Below are 17,500 nucleotides of genomic sequence, written 5' to 3' on the forward strand. Positions count from 1 at the left end.
TTTTTCTTTCTTTCTTTTTGATTGATGTAATTTGGTTTTGATTAATGATAATAATTGTTTAACAACGATGCTATTTGGACAGACCTCTCTAGTACATTTCGCTTCGATGAAAATAATGATCTATAATTACAGGTTTTACATTGAGGTAAGTGTGTTTTCTTTGGTACATGTACATATTAGGTGTACTTGCACATTTGTAATTCTAGAGATGTATATAAACAAAAACAAAACTTTTATCCGTGTAAAACGTCTTTATTCAAAGAAGTTATTTATCTATTATGTAAAAAAGAGATATCGTAAGTACAATTGGAGATATGGAGAGACAGGATGAAGTCACCACTGTTGTTACTGCTTAAATAATTAATTTTTAATATACAATATTTTTACATTGTTGGTACAATTAGCGACTCCTGGATATGGCCAACGTGTTATGGCACAATCAGGGACGGGTTTCATAGGCAACTTTTGGCACTGGTGTGGATGGCTGGCTCTCTGCATGGCACTCGTCTGCTGTTGATCTGGCGGAGGAGGGCTCGGGGGTCAGAGGCCGAGCGTCGCGAATCTGACCTGCGTTGTGACGCGAAAAGGCTGGCGATTGTATGAGGTATTGGGGGAATCACAGAGCCAGCTTTTTTGTCTCTTTCACGCGGCTGGCTCGCTGGCTAGCAACACTTGCTCGGTTCACACTCGGTCAACACTACACGGTTACACTTTGGCACGCGGTGGCTGTCTGTCTGCCTGGCGGATCGCACTCGAGGATACACGATAGTCTTGTCTTTTCAGGTGTCTGTGGGCGAGGACAACAACCGTTTTGGCCCTGTAACTAGACAGTCTATTGGCCACGGTTTATGTTTACTTTTTTAACTTCTTCAAAACACTGTCACACTCACAACCGACAAAAACTGTATATTGTTTCTCGTCCTGGATCACGGTGTTCATACCTTAGGCCGTTTTTTTTCTTTACAACTCCGATCCGCATAAAACGACGTTATGTCGGAGGGAATCTGAACACGTGCGGATAATAAATACGAACCTTGTCATGCTAATTACTACGAACTTTGTCATGCTGTTCATGAACCCTGTCAAGTCGGGGAGGGAAGGGGAGGGAGGAAGACCTTACCAAGCTGGCTAAAGTTTACCACGGGAAAGCTTTAAATCTGACTCCGGTTGATAGATTTACTAGCGAAAACCTTCCTATAATTGCTACTTCAACCAATGTCATTTCTCTGGTCGAGGTGGCCAGCACTACCCTTTTTTGGAAACGAGAGGAAAACTACTTGGAACCTCTTGCTTGTATTATATGAACAGGAAAATGGACGATTCTGTAATAGGTATAATTTAAAGGGTGGCTGTATTGTAATAAGCTTTAGGAGGGAAGGTCGTGACTGGGATTACTCGCCAAATGTTCCCAAATGCTTGTGACGCCTTTACTACGTCACCGATAAGACAAAATGATATTATTATGAAGCAGGGTCGAATATCTGACCTGCAACTATTCTGAACCAATGATTAGGATTAGAATGAGTGGTTATTTTTGGCGGTGGTTTGATGGCCAACAAGCAATTGAATGATGAGAGTCCGTGGTATTCTAAGCCGACACTGGTAACATGGGCAGCTTGAGGGGGGAGGGGGATTCAGATAGTAATGAACTTAAAGGTAACTTGGCAGTAACGAAAACTTGACAGGTTCAGGCACTTTGATCAGCTAATGGTGGTGCGACATTCAGCTGATGGGGGGGGGAGGGGTTTTAATAAGGGTGTTGGTGGTAGTTGTGACGCTAGGTAGTGGTAGTTGAGTCTATAGGATACTGGTTGATCTGGAACTATTTTCTTTTATTATACAGTGATAAAGTTGGCACGAAAGAGCCCTTGAGAGTCTGGGGCGGAACCACTGGGAGTCAAACGTTCACGAGTTCTCAACACAGGAAGAATTTGTACAAATATATTAATGTTAAATCAGTATTTACAAACTAAGTCATCACAGTCATCCGTTATACTACGACACACAAGGTCACGAGCCTCAGGAGAGCGACCCGACCTGACCGGGTCACAGGTCAAGGGCCCGGGTCGTCACTGCATCATCTGAAGGTACTTGTTCTCCTCCTGCAGCGACGTCAGCGAGGAACTCATGTCGTTGATCACCATGTTGGAGGTCTCCGCCAGGGCCACGGGGAGCGGCGTCGCGAACCTGGAGCCTCCCTGGGGCTGCTGGGGGCCGGCGAGCGGCTGCTGAGGCTGAGGCTGCGGCTGCGACTGCGGCTGCGGCGCGGCGAGGCTGGCCTGCGAGCCTGGCCCCGTGTAGCCCGCCACGGTGCCGTTGGGGTTGAGCTTGGGCTTCTGGTCCGTGGTGCTGGTCACCTCCTCCTTGACCACGGTGGAGCTCCAGCTATGGCACTGCTGCACGTACTCCAGGGTGCGCTGGTACGTGTCGGGCTTCATGAAGCTCTTGCTGTTGCTCTTCGTGTCCACGGACTTGGTATCGACGGCCTTCGTGTCGGTCTGATTATTGTCCACCGGCGGGCACGGCAGAGACGACGCCGTTCCTGCGCCTGGCTGGTGGAGGGCACCGCTGGCACCGCTGCCACCGCCCGCGCCGCTGGCACCGCTCGCGCCGCCGCCGCCGGCCACCGTCGCGGCGTTGACGGCACCCACGCCGCCGCCGCCGCCGCCGCCCTTCACCGAGGCCTTCGACTTGCCTCCTTTGGTCTGCGAGGATTGGCTCACGTCCCGGCACTGCACGTCGCCGCCGAGGGAGCCTGGGTAAGGCATGGGCATCATGCTCCCGTTCGGCGTCACGTGGTTAGGGTACTGTCCACCCATGCCCATGTAGCCCATGGCACCCTGAGCGCCCATCGCGTTCATGTGGTGCTGCGGCCCGTACTGCTGGCCCTGGAACTGGTTCATGCTCATCTGCGAGCCCTGCCAGTTGGCCATGGCGCCCTGCTGCCCAGGGTACCCGCTCATGTCTCCCGCCATGGCGCTGCCGCCTCTGCCCTGGCACCCCGCGCAGGGGGCCTGGTATGCCGGCGGAGGGAGGTTGGGCGGCGCCAGGTGCCCGCAGGCGTGGACGGGCCCGTAGCCCTGCCCCATGCCGTAGCCGCCCGCGGGTCCTCCGCCCATACCGCCGGGGTACCTGCCCTGCTGCATCATGGGCCCGTACATGTGCTGGCCCATCACTCCTTGGCCCTGCTGCTGCGGGTACTGCTGCTGCGGGTACTGGCCCTGCTGGGGCATGGAGTAGTTCGGGGGCATGCCCTGGTGGGGGTACGCCGGCGACATCTGATTGAAGGCCTGCGCCGCCGCGGGGGCCGGCGAGGTCATGGGGTTGTTGAACTGCTGCGGCGTCGCGGGCGAGGGCATGGGCTGGCCGCTGTAGCCGTGGGGGTGGGCGGGGGAGGGCACGGAGTAGCCCGGGGAAGCCTGAGGGTACTGGTAGTTGCTCGCCGGAGACTGAAGGGGCTGATTGGAGTAGGCGGGGCTCAGCATGGACTGATTGGAGTAGGCCGGGCTGGGCATCGGCTGCCCGCTGTAGGCCGGCGAGGGCATCTGGGCGTGGTGCATCGTGGGCGTCCCCCCCTGGCGGCGGCCTGTCCTTGGCATCCGACTTCATCTTGTCTCCATTTCCCTTCTGCGGAAGCGAGGAACCGCTCAGTAATTGCGCGATGAAGAGTGGCAATGAACATGAAACACATGCACACGCACATATAACAATATACATACATATATATACTACTATACTATATACTATTATTTGTATTCTTATGAATATGTATATATATTCACATTTATTATTATACATTTAAATATATCAACATATATTCATAGACACATTTATGCATACATGATTTATTCATATTTAATTCTACAGTTATCTACCAATCTATCTATCTGTTCGTCACATCAATAAGAACATGCATAAAAGAAATAAACAGTTTAATGAGGGAAACCGCCGTGGAGACCGACCTGGTTGAGGTAGTTGACCATGTCGTCAGGAAGGACCAGCTTGTTCTCGATGGGTTCGTCCTCGGCCACCTGGTCCAGTTGGAGGCCCTGGTTGGGGTGCCGCGGGGTGATGGGCGGCAGGGGCGTGCGGGGGTTGAAGGTCGAGTAGCTGTGATGTCTCTGCAGCCTCCGTCCGGCGGCGGCGCCCTCGGGGCCGCAGCCCATCCCTCGGTCCAGCGGCCTCACGGGGTCGGAGGCGCGTCTGGGGCCCTCGGAGTGCGTCTGGGGTTCAGGGGGACCCAGGGGTCCTGAGGGACCGAAGTGGCCGCCCCCACCGCCCATGGAGGCGCTCATGCCTCCGCCCATGTTGCTGGCCCATCCGCCGTGCAGGTTATCCTGGCTCAGCGACATGTTCTGGGTCTGGGAGGAAAAGAACGTTAACATTATACTGCTGCTTTCATCTGATCTATTAACAGGCATATTAGCAAAAATAGTCCTTAACGGCTGATGGCAGAGGGAGGGCGGTTCTCCAGCGCAGAGCCGAGGACAACTCACCTGCACAACGAGGTTGGACGTGTTGTAGAGCTCGGCGGGGCCCATGGCGCGGCGCTGCAGCTTGGCCAGGTGCGAGTTCATGGAGCAGGCGATGCCGGCCATGTTGAAGTTGGAGTTCTCGGACGACCTCCTGGAGGAGCCGAGCGAGATGGGGTCGTAGGGCGACGGCACCATGTTCTGGCGGCCCATCGACGCCCCCGACACCTGCGACACCTCGCTGGAGCGGCGGCTGTTCGGGTGCGGGGACGAGTCGCTGCGCATGCTGCCGTAGTAGGTGCTCACGGTGGAGTTGGAGTCGCGCCGGCTGTTCTGCTGCTGCGTCTGGCCCGGCCGGAAGTGCAGGTCGATCAGGTTCTTGCGGGCCTGCAGCGGCGTGGTCATCCCGCCGCTCATCTTGAGGTCGGTGATACGCTGCGACAGCTCGCCGACGCCGCTGCCGGTGGACCGCCGGGGGCCGCCGGGGATGTTGGGCAGGATGTTGGCCAGGCCCTTGGACTGCAGCCGATTCTTGAGGCGGTTGCGCATGTTGCGCTCCTGCAGGTTGATCTGGCCTCCGAGCGGGCCGTCCACGCCGTTCAGGCTCGCCACGCCCACCGGGAGGTCCACGCTGGCGTCGAGGTCGTCCTCCACGGTGTCCCACACCTCCTCCTGCTCTAGGACGCTCTCGTAGCCGCCGGTGGTCGTCACGTTGTTGTCGCTGATGGGGCCGTCCAGCAGCCGGCTCTGGTCCATGGGCGTGGCGCCGCCCACCACCGTCTCCATGTTGGGGCTGTGCTGCTGCCCCGGCGACGTCGGCTCCTGCGGACGCCAGGCAAGTGTTAAATGCTGCTGGGATTATTTCACATGGAACAGTAATAAGCATGGCACGGAAAGGAATATGAAATAGGAGAAAGCCAGAAAGGAGACGGAGAAGGATAAAGAGACGGAGAAGAAGAAAACGAGCGCGGACTTACCGAAGGACTGGACAGGGATCCACCCTTGCCGCCGTCGGAGTGCGGCGAGCCCTCGGGATGCGTCGCGCCGCCGTCCTTGCCTTCGCCGCCGCCTCCTCCGGGATTGGCGCTCGGGTGGTCGTTGCCCTTGTGCTTCTTGGAGGCGTAGAAGTCCGCGCCGTGCACCGTCTTCACGTGCTTCCTCAGGGACGAAGGGTCGGTGTAGCGCTTGGTGCAGCCCGGGGCCTTGCACACGTACGGTTTCTGCGGAGGGAGCGGGGCAGGTGAGCGCCTGGCGTCTCTCTTTGCTTTTGGCTTACATTTTTATTGTATTTTTATGTAATTTTATACCAGATTTACCACACGGTATTTTTTTATATAATTGCTTAACACTGTATGGAATTCAAGATATAATATCGGAAAAAGAAACATAACGACAAATGACACCTTCATAAAAAAAAAAAAAAAAAAAACATTAATAAATGCACCAGACTCACGAAGCAAACACACACACAAAAGACACGTGATAAAGAAGAAAGGAAGAAAGCATTTCCAAGTGCTGACAGCCACATGCAAGTGAGGCGAACATCACGCACACAAGCACAGACACACATACACTTACACTTACGCTAATAAAGGTTCCATAACATACCCGATCTCCTGCTAGGGAAGCGGAGAAGGAGGATGGGGAAAGGAAAAGAGAAATATACCAGTGTTAGAATCAGTAGTCATAAATCTTTCATCTTTACTCTTTATTCTTTGAACAAGATCTACGTGGCGCGAGAGCGGGACTCAGCGAGGGGGAAATTTTGACCTTTTTTCACGGGAATTGTGTGTGTGTGTGTGTGTGTGTGTGTGTGTGTGTGTGTGTGTGTGTGTGTGTGTGTGTGTGTGATTTGTGAGATTTATGAGATTTGGTCTAATCATATTCGTGTTTATATTTCAAATATCTATGCTATGTATGTATTTGCTTATACATAGACAATTCAAGCGCGTATAACAAACACCGCATCAGCCCGTAGGACCCCCTCCCCACACCACCCCCCTCCCTCCCCCCCGTATGCTTCAAACCCCCTCGAGAGAGAAAAAACAAAAGGCGCTCGACCTGCGGCGTCGGGTGACTTTCCCGCCCCAAAAGGCCGGCCTCCCCACGGGCGTCTGTCCTTGTGCGGGAGGCCCTCTTGTTAACAACTCCACCTCCAGTATATATATGTATTCCCTGCCCGCCCTGATTTACAGATATAATTCATTATCCTGCGAGGCGCTCATATTTCACTGCCATGTCTGACTGCTGGATATATTTCGCTACCCCTCTCCGACTAGCTAATGCCTTTTATAACGCTAACCATGACCCATATATATATATATATATATATATATATATATATTTATATATCTCCCCGTGATGTGTATCTAATCACGATTTGGTAATTCGTTAGGTTAAGGGAAATGTCACACAGCAGGTGAGAATTTAAAACCTTTAGTATCACACTTCGATAGAGAGAAAAAAGAGTATTAATTATCACATTCTTATAATATTAGAACTATCAATATCTGTTAATCGAATTCTCAGGACAGTTAATGTGTTAATCAATCTATCCATCTACATTTCCAAACATAAAAAAAATCAAAGTCAAAATCTGCAATAGAAAAAAAAAAAAAAAATATCACACGCAAGACCCACACGAAACGGAACTCACCTCGTTCGAATGCGTGCGATTCTGGTGCTTGGCTCTGTCCGAAGCGTTGGAAAAGGCCTTCGTACATCCGGGGAATTCGCACATGTACGGCTTCTCCCCCGTGTGAGATCGAAGGTGGGTCTTGAGGTTCTCCAGGCGCGAGTACGCCTTGTAGCAGCCCTCGAACTGCAGCGGAAGGGGAAGACTTTTTAGAGTAATGATAATAATAATGATGATAATAATAATAATGATGATGATAATAATGATAATAATGATAATAATGATGATAATAATGATGATAATAATAATGATAACAACAATAATAATAATGATAATGATAATAATAATGATAATAATAATAATAATAATAATAATGATAATTATAATGGTAATGATGATGATGATGATAATAACAAGAGTAACAGCAATTAAGATCATTAATACTACCACTACTAATACTAACACTAATAATCATGATCATTATAATAGTAATGATAATAATGATAATGATACTGCTGCTAGTAGAAGTTGTGCTAGCAATATTAATACTTCTAATGACACAACATTAAGTATGATGAGATAAAAATAACAAGACGTTAAAATTGGTATGGATAGCAAGTAAAAAGAGGAGGAGGAGGAGGAGGAGGAGGAGAGGAAGAAGAAGAAGAAGAAGAAGAAGAAGAAGAAGAAGAAGAAGAAGAAGAAGAAGAAGAAGACGAAGAAGAAGAAGAGGAAGAAGAAGAAGAAGAAGAAGAGGAGGAGGGAGAGGAGGGAGAGGAAGAGGTGAAAAATACGGAAATGATTAAAATGAGAAGAATAAAGAGTTAAAGAAGAAAAAAAATATAAAATAAAAGAAGTTCAGAATAAAAAGGAAAGGAAATAAAAATAGAATACGAAAAATAAGAAAAGAACAAGAGAAGAATGATGAAAAGAAGAAGAAGAAGAAATGGAGAACATAAAATAGAACAGAAGAAAACAAAGAAAAAAAAAGAAACAGACTGAAGAAGAACAAGGAAAGAAGAAAAATAAAAAAAGAACACTACATAAAAGAAAAATAAGAAAAAGAGTGATAGAATGCTGGGCGATTTAAAAAATCCGACCACTAATGACAAAGCAACGTTGGTGATAATACCCAATGTTCACCGACGTAATAATAAAGGTAACAATGAGATTATCAACAGCTCTACCAATTACTTAGATTAAGGGGGAGGAAACCCAATCAGCGAGCGAAATGAGGAACGCCATTTGTAATTAGAAAGCGACATTTAAAAACGGAGAATGTGGAGGGGAAAGACAAAGAGATAGATAAGAGAGAGGGAAAGGGAGGAGGGAGGGAGGGGGGGAATGGGGGAGATAGAGAGAGAGAGAGAGGGAAAGGGAGGAGGAAGGGAGGGAGGGAATGGGGGGGGAGGGAGGGAGGGAGGGAGGGAGGGAGGGAGGGAGGGAGGGAGGGAGGGAGAGAGAGAGAGAGAGAGAGAGAGAGAGAGAGAGAGAGAGAGAGAGAGAGAGAGAGAGAGAGAGAGAGAGAGAGAGAGAGAGAGAGAGAGAGTGAGAGTGAGTGATAGAGAGAGAGAGAATGGTAGAGGAAGAGGGAATGGAAGAGAGAAAGAAAGAAAGAGAGAGAGAGAGAGAGAGAGAGAGAGAGAGAGAGAGAAGAGAGAAGAGAAAGAGAAAGAGAGAGAGAGAGAGAGAGAGAGAGAGAGAGAGAGAGAGAGAGAGAGAGAGAGAGAGAGAGAGAGGCAGGCAGGCAGGGGAAGCACAAGCAGGGAGAGGGAGGTAGCAGGGAAAGAGAGGGGGAGACAAGGAAAGGAGAAGGGGAAGCAGAAGAAGCAAGAGAGGATACAGGGGGAGGCAGGGGGAGACAGGGGGAGGCAGGGGGAGGCAGGGGGAGGCAGGGGGATAGGAGGAAGAGGTCCAAGACACAATCAAGTGGTCCAGGGTCGCCTCCGTAAGACATGCGTGATTTGTAGATTCATTAAGGGTAATTGGACAAGCCGATGACCCGCGGCCGGCGAGGGCTGTTACGAGCCGAATGACAATTGGTTCGAACTCGGGTTTTTACAGCTTATAAAAGAGGGACGCGCTGTTTGCTGTGATTAGCCCTTGTTGCGAGCTGTGTTGGCAATTAGGCAGAAGTGTTGCATCTTAAGAAAGGAGAGCGAGAGGTAGAAAGGGGGAAGGGAAGTGGAGGGGAAGGGAAGGGGAGGGCAAGGGGAAAGGAAGGTTAAGGGGATGGGTGGGGGAAGGGGAGGGAAGGGGAAGGAAGATGAAAGGGGTAGGGAAGGTAAAATGGAAAGGGAAGGGGGAAGGAAGAAGAAGGGAAGGGGATAGGAAAGGGAAGGTAAAAAGGAAGAGGAAAGGAAGGGAAGGTAAAAGGGAAAGGGAAGGGAGGAGAGAAGAAGAAGGCTAAGGCTGGCTTCGGATGAACGGAAAGGTAATCAAATCAAACACGACAACTGGAGCCATCGCGCATGCTAAGTCCCAAGCGCGCACGTCCGGGGAATATTTCAATTTTCCCCTCACTCATTAGACACACACACACACACACACACACACACACACACACACACACACACACACACACACACACACACATTCACATACGCACTCCACACACACACACACACACACACACACACACACACACACACACACATATAAATACACACACACACACACACACACACACACACATAAATACACACACACACACACACACACACAAATACACACACACACACACACACACACACACACACACACAAATACACACACACACACACACACACACACACACACACACACACACACACACACACACACACACACACACACACGTGCGCATTTATTCTGAGAGTCATTACAGGAAGACATGTTACTGGAAGGCTCTACTTAACACTACAATACATCACGGGGAAATTTATGTTCTCTGATGAACTGTTTAGGTAATGTGAGGTTACGGAAGGCCCCCGGCTCGACTGAGAAGCCGATGGGGAGGGGAGAGGAGGAGAGGGGAAGGAGGAGGAGAGGGGAAGGAGGAGGAGAGGGGAAGGAGGAGGAGAGGGGAAGGAGGAGGAGAGGGGAAGGAGGAGGAGAGGGGAAGGAGGAGGAGAGGGAAGGAGGAGGAGAGGGAAGGAGGAGGAGAGGGAAGGAGGAGGAGAGGGGGAAAGAGGAGGGAAGAGGAGAAGAGGGGCGAGGCAGAAGGAGAAGGTGAAGGAGGAGGAGAGGGGAAGGAGGAGGAGAGGGGAAGGAGGAGGAGAGGGGAAGGAGGAGGAGAGGGAGAGGAGAGAGGGAGAAAAGGGAAGAGGAGAAGAGGGAAGGGGAGAAGAGGGGCGAGGCAGAAGGAAAAGGAGGAAAGGTGAAGGAGGGGGAGAGGAGGAGAGAAAAGGGGAGAAGAGGGGCGAAACAGAAGGAGAAGGGGAAGGGGAAGGAGAGGGGGATAGGGAAGGGGAGAAGAGGGGGGGAGGCAGGAGAAGGGTAAAGAGAAGGAGAGAGAGAAGGGGATGAGAGGGGAATGAGGAGGAGAAGGAAGGGGGGAAAGGGGGAAGGGGAGGAGGGGCGAAGGGGAGGAGAAACAAAGGGAGAGAAAAGAGGAAAGGGTAAGAAGGGAAAGGGGACAAGAGAGAAAAGAAGGAGGTAGATAGGGAAAGGGGGTAGAGGGAGAAGAACGAACGAGAGGGGAAACAGAAGAAGATACATGAGAAGGAAGGAGACGGAGAGGGGGAGAAGAGAAACTAGAGGATAGGATATAGGGAGGAAAAATAAAGGGTAGGGAAAAGGGAACTGGGAAACAGAAAGAGGAATGGCAAAGAGAGGAGGAGAGGAAGAAGAGGAGGCAAGAAGAGATCCCACAAGCTCAGCGAATGGACACACATTCATCTCCATTGCGCGACTGTAGAATCGAGTGTGAAAAGACACGTTAAATATTTAACTCACTAATTGGATATCTCGACAGGATTCATTCCCCTATTGAGCTATTTCCACCTCACTTACTCCTTCCTCTTATTTTCCCCTCCGTTTCTTTGTTTTGCTTTGTTCTTCCCTTGGGTTATATCTGCTCGTATATTCCCACGAGAGAAAAGTCAGGAAGACAGACCAGTCAATATTTTCTTCACAGAATCAGAAAAGGACGAGGCAAAACGAGAAGGCATGCGGCGTCTTGAACTAAATTACTCGGGTTGGCGAGACAAAAGTCAGGACACAAAGCAGAGAGGGAGGGAGGGAGAGGGAGGGAGGGAGGGAGTGAGTGAGGGAGGGAGGGAGGGAGGGAGGGAGGGAGGGAGAGGGAGGGAGGGAGGGGAAGGGAGGGAGTGAGGGAGGGAGGGAGGGAGGGAGAGTAAGGGAGAAGGGAAAGGAAGGGAGGGAGAGGGAGAAGGAGAGAGAGAGAAGGACAGCGGAAACAGAGATCGAGGAGATCGAGAGAGAGAGAGATCGAGAGAGAGAGAGAGAGAGAGAGAGAGAGAGAGAGAGAGAGAGAGAGAGAGAGAGAGAGAGAGAGAGAGAGAGAGAGAGAGTAATAATGCAGCTGTGGTTAGCAGAACAGAATAGAAGCTTCATTAATCTACCTTGGGAACCTTGTGCTGTGGTTTGTTCTGAACATCGAAGAAAGGGGAGGGAACGGGGAAGGAGGAGGAGGAGGAGGAGGAGGAGGAGGAGGAGGAGGAGGAGGAGGAGGAGGAGGAGGGGAAGTGGAAGGAGGAGGAGAAGAAGGAGGAAGAGAAGAACAAGAATAATAAGAATAAGAATAAGAAGGAGGAGGAGGAGGAGGAGAAGGGGGAGGAGAAAGAGGAGGAAGAGAAGAAGGAGGAGGAGGGGGAAGAGGAGGAGGAATAGAAGGAGGGAAGGAAGGTAAAAGGTACGTGAAGAAGTGAAAATGGGGAAAGGGATAGAAGGAGGGAAGAAGGGGGAGGGCAGAGGTATGGAGGAGAGGAAAAAGGAGGATAAGGAGGAGGAGGAGGAGGAGGAGGAGGAGGAGGAGGAGGAGGAGGAGGAGGAGGAGGAGGATAAGGAGGAGAAGGAGGAGAAGGAGGAGGAGGAGGAGGAGGAGGAGGAGGATAAGGAGGAGGAGGAGGAGGAGGAGGAGGAGGAGGAGGAGGAGGAGGAGGAGGAAGAGGAGGAGGAGGAGGAGGAAGAGGAGGAGGAGGAGGAGCAGGAGGAGAGTCAGAGTTACGGGGGACAGGGAAGTGAGGGACGTGAGGGAAGAGGGGAAGGGGGAAGGGGGAAGGGGGAAGGGGGGAGGGGGGAGGGGGGAGGGGGGAGGGAGTAGGAGGGGTTGTAAGGTATTCGTAACCCCGAGGAACATAAATGGCGGTCGAATATATCATGGCGCATTTCAATTTCCCGTTCTTATCAGCGCGGTAATTGTGACATATATCTCGCGCGCCAGAAAAATGTCCTAATTGGGGACGTGATTGCCAAACACATATTCATCCCGGGCGGGGAGGAGGCGCGGGCGTGGGGCATGACACCTTCTGCCGCGGAGGGGGATGGGGAGGGGGAATGGGGGATGGGGTAAGGGGGAGGGGGAAGGAGGAAGGGGAGGGGGAGGAGGAGGGGAAGGGGGAGGAGGGAAGATGGGGAGGGAGAAAATGAGAGGGAGGGGGGAAGGGGAGGAAGAGGGGGAGGAGGAAGAGAGGGAGGACAGGGAGAAGGAGGGGGAAGGGGAGGAATGAGAAGGAGATTGAAAGGGAGGGGGAGATAGGGAGTGGGAAAGGGGAGGAGGGGGAGGGGGGAGGGGGAGGAATGGGGAGGAGAGAGGGGTGATTTGTACAAGTCTAAAACTGGAACACTGTGACTGTCTGATTGTCTGCCTGTCTTTCTCAATATCCGTTTGTCTGTCTGTCTGTCCGTCTGTGCGTGTGTGTGTGTGTGTGTGTGTTGTGTGTGTGTGTGTGTGTGTGTGTGTGTGTGTGTGTGTGTGTGTGTGTCTCCCTCTTTTACACGTGTGTTTACGCAACTACATGTACGTGTGCTTATATTTATCTGTCTGTCTATCCATCCATCTATCTATCTATCTATCTATCTATCTAATTATCTATCTACATCATCAGATCCTTTCCTTACCGTGCATTTATGTGGCTTCTCCCCCGTGTGGCGCCTCATGTGAACGACCAACATATATTGGGCTTTGAACGGCTTCTCTTCCCGCGAACAGTCCTTCCAACGACACACGAACGACTTCTTGTTGGCGTGGATGTGGTCGTTGTTGATGTGCTGTGAAGAGAGAGGGGAGAAAAAAATAATGGGTGAATGTTTTGGGGGGTTTGTTGGGGGAAGCGGAAGGGGTTGTGGGGTGGTTGGGGGGAGGGGGAGGGGATTTTGAGGGGTTGGGGGAGGGGGTGAGGGGGTTGGGGGTGGTGGTGGGGGGGAGGGGGTTGGGGTTGGGGGTGTTGATAGGGGTTGGGGGTGGGGTAAGGTGGTGGTGATAGCGATAATAATTAGTAACAAAATCTACGCCTACCATTTGCAAACATACACACACACAGACACAGACACACACACACACACACACACACACACACACACACACACACACACACACACACACACACACACACACTCACACACACACACACGCACAGACACACACACAGACGCAATTCCTTTGTCATTTCCACCCACACTTAATCACGACCCGACATCTGACAAATTCAAAACACAGGCGAGTCCTCCGCAATCACACATCCATTACCCCGACCTCCATAAACTCGAATGATAAACTCATAATCTATCTCATAACTCCCTCGATGATAACGGAGGACGCGCAGTTAATCCGCCAATCTATTTCTTAATTAACGTAATAAAGCGAGCGAGGGATATCAAGTCCGGCAGTCAATCTCTTAATTAGCTTCGAGCAATGATAATGATTCGGGCAACTTGAGAACAGCTGATGCCCGTCGGGCCGTGCGCGCCTGCTCTCTCGCTATTCTCTCCCTCCCTCTCTCTCTCTCTCTCTCTCTCTCTCTCTCTCTCTCTCTCTCTCTCTCTCTCTCTCTCTCTCTCTCTCTCTCTCTCTCTCTCTCTCTCTCTCTCTCTTTCTCGCTTTTTGCTCATCTTTGTCTCTCTCTTTCTCTCTCTATTTTTTTCTTGATCTTTCTCTTTCTCTTTCTCTGTCTCTTCCTCTGCTTCTGCCTCTTCTCTTCCTCTGTCTCTGTATCTTCTCTCTGAGTCTCTCTTTCTGTTTGCCTCCTTCTTTTCTCTCTCTCTCTCTTTCTCTCACTGTCTCGGACTCTGTGTCTTACTTTTTCTCTTCCTTTCTCCTTTGCCTCTGTTTTCTCGTTCTCTCTCTCTGTTTGCCTCTCTCTTGTCTCTTCCTCTTGCTTTCTTTCTGACTGTCTGTTTGTCTCTTTATCTCTTATTATCTTTCTCTCTCTCTACATCTCTGTCTGTCTGTCTCTCTCTCTTCTCTTCTCCTGTCCCTCTGTCTGCCTGCCTGTCTGTATCTGTCTATCTCTCTCTCTTTATTGTATGTCTGTCTGTCAACCTGTCAGTCTGCCTCAACTGCTCCTAATGGCACCAACCTCTTCCTCCCTTGCTTTTTTCTTCCGAATTCCTTTTCTTTTTGCTATGGAATTTGGGTACACTTGTGTACAGAGACGAGAGTGAGTGAGTGTGTGTGTGTGTGTGTGTGTGTGTGTGTGTGTGTGTGTGTGTGTGTGTGTGTGTGTGTGTGTGTGTGTGTGTGTGTGTGTGTGTGTGTGTGTGTGTGTGTGTGTAAGTCCTCGTCCGTGCCCCTTTTTGTGTGTATGTGTGTTTGAACCTCCGAGAGTATGTGCGTGCACGCGGGCGCGCATGCGAGTGCGTGAGTGAATGCGCACACACCGCAGCGAGGCAGAAGGACTCCAGATGACAAAGAACTGCAGGAGAAAATTGCCCCCCGAAGGAAAGGGCCCGTGATGGCCAGCCCGCCTGGGACGACAGGGAGATTAACGCCGCAAAAACAGACACGAAAAATTGGTTTGCAGCGACAGGAAGCTTTTGGGGAATCACGATAGATAGGTAGATAGATAGGTGGGTGATGGGGGGAGGGGGGAGAAAGAGGGAGGGAGGAGAAGGAGAGGGAGAGAGGAAAAGAAGAGGGCAAAGGATGGAAAGGGAGTTGGGGAGAATTGGGGAGAAGGGAAGAGGGAGGGAATGAGATGGAATGAAAACGTAGTATACCACTCCTCACGGATCGAGACGAAGAAAAAGACGAAGAAGAAGAAATAAAAAAGCGAGGAAGTAATCAGATCACCCCCTCCTCCCCCCTTCTCCCCCCTCCCTTCTCTTCCTTCAAAATCTCCCTTTCCCCTTATCCCCCTTCCCAACCTCCCCCCCCCAACCTCCCTAACGACAAGTGACAAATGTAACGCAGCAAAAAAAAAAAAAAAAAAAAAAAAAAAAAAAAAAAAGTTGTCCTCGGGCTTCGAAATTAAGTAATCATAGCGGCAGGTGGCGGGCAGGAGCCGGTCTCTTGCCACACACACACACACACACACACACACACACACACACACACACACACACACACACACACACACACACACACACACACACACACACACGCTCCCTCTCTCTCTCTCCCCCCCCCTCTCTCTCTCTCTCTCTCTCTCTCTCTCTCTCTCTCTCTCTCTCTCTCTCCTCTCTCTCTCTCTCTCTCTCTCCCTCTTCCTCTTCCTCTTCCTCTCCTTCTCCCTCTCCTCTCTCCTCTCCCTCTTCCTCTCCCTCTCCCTCTTCCTCTCCCTCTTCCTCCTTCTCCCTCTCCCTCTCCCTCTCCCTCTCCCTCTCCCTCTCCCTCTCCCTCTCCCTCTCCCTCTTCCTCTCCCTCTCCCTCCAGCTGATCACGATTACTATTAAGAGATGAATTATCCGTGACAAATTACTGGTGTCACATGCCAAGCGCTTATACTCTGGTGTTCTCACTCTCCCCCCCTCCCCCCCCCTCATAAAATGTGATTGTCTATCTCTCTCCCCCCTCTTACTCTCCCCCCTCCCCCTCTTACCCTTCCCTTCTCCTCTCTCTCGATGTCTCTGCCTCGTTTCCTTCTCTTCTGTATCTTCCTTTGTCATCTAGTCTCTTTCCTCCTCTTCCTTTTCCCCTCCTTCTCTTCCTCCCCTCTATCCCCTCTATCATCTCTTCCCTCTCCTTCTATACTATTTCTCCTTCTCCCCTACTCCCTCTCTTTCCCCTTTTCCCATCTCTCCCTTTGTCTTGCTCTCCTCCACCTTTTCCCCTATCTCCTCTTTCCCTCCTTCTCTCCCCCTCCACCACTCTCTTCCCCTCTCCCTCTCTCTCTCTTTCCTTCCTTCTCTCCCCCTCCCCCACTCCTTCCCCCTCCCCCCCTCCCCCTCTCTCTCTTTCCTTCCTTCTCTTCCCCTCCTCCACTCTTTCCCCCTCCCCCTCCTCCTCCCCTACTCCTTTCACCTCCCCCCTCCCTCTCTCTCTCTTCCTTTCCTTCTCTCCCCCTCCCCCACTCCTCCCCCTCCCCCCCTCCTCCCCCTCCCCCCTCCCCCCCACCCCCTCCCTCTCTCGGGTGTCGTACCACAGTGCATCCACCTGTAGCGCTGATAGAACCCCTTCACACGTAAGACAGGGATGGAATGCAGTAGCAGGTCCCTTCCTCTACCCTCCTCTTCGCCCCCTCTCCTCCCCTTCCCCTTCCCCTTCTCTTCACTTCTCCCTCCTTTCTCTTCCCCTTCCCCTCCTCTTCAATTTCTCCCTCCTTGTCCCCTTCTCTTGTCTTCTCTCTGTTCTTTTCGCTTCTCTTCTTCTTCTCCCTTTCCGTTCCTATCCCTTACCTTCTACTTCTCTTTCCTTTCCCTCCCTATCCTATTCTTTTCTCCCTCTGCTTCCTCTCATTCTTCTGTCTGCCTGTCTGTCTGCCAGTCAGTAAGTTTGTGTATGTGTGTGTGAGTGTGTGAGTGTGTGAGTGAGTGTGTGAGTATGTGTATGTGTATGTGTGAGTGAGTGAGTGTGTATGTGTGTATGTGTGTAGTGTGTGTGTGTGTGTGTGTGTGTGTGTGTGTGTGTGTGTGTGTGTGTGTGTGTGTGTGTGTGTGTGTGTGTGTGTGTGTGTGTGTGTATGCGTGTGCGTGTGCGTGTGTGTGTGCGTGTGCGTGCGTGTGCGTGTGTGTGCGTATATCTCCCTCCCCCTCCCTCTCTCTCTCTGTCTCTTCTAGGGTCCTGCGCATGAGAGACTTAATACATTCATCAGTTTCCCCTCTCCCTTACAAGTCGTGTTCATGAATAAGGTAGCCGATCCACCCTTCACTCACCCCCCCCCCCTAGCCCCCTCCTCTTCCTTTCCCCTTCGCTTCATCCACTTTTGGCAGCCACGTGACTCTCTCTTTTCTCTCTTCCTACCTCTCGATTTTCTATATTTTGTGTACGTTTGTTTGTGTTTTTTCTTTTTTT

The 17,500-nt window shown here is 51.2% G+C and overlaps 1 protein-coding gene across 1 annotated transcript in view; it reads right to left on the reverse strand.

Annotated features, from left to right (window-relative positions):
- Positions 1 to 231: 231 nt before the first annotated feature.
- Positions 232 to 17,500, reverse strand: part of LOC125026656 (transcriptional activator cubitus interruptus-like) — a gene marked incomplete at its 5' end in the record, with an annotated part of 23,960 nt that continues 6,691 nt past the window's right edge. Inside the window, 7 exon segments of the mRNA XM_047615235.1 lie at positions 232 to 3,419; positions 3,421 to 3,627; positions 3,963 to 4,361; positions 4,497 to 5,294; positions 5,450 to 5,692; positions 7,129 to 7,293; positions 13,171 to 13,320. Coding sequence (XP_047471191.1) covers positions 2,070 to 3,419; positions 3,421 to 3,627; positions 3,963 to 4,361; positions 4,497 to 5,294; positions 5,450 to 5,692; positions 7,129 to 7,293; positions 13,171 to 13,320 — 3,312 coding nt within the window.

Source organism: Penaeus chinensis, chromosome 6, assembly GCF_019202785.1.
Source record: "Penaeus chinensis breed Huanghai No. 1 chromosome 6, ASM1920278v2, whole genome shotgun sequence".
NCBI classification, from domain to species: Eukaryota; Metazoa; Arthropoda; class Malacostraca; order Decapoda; family Penaeidae; genus Penaeus; species Penaeus chinensis.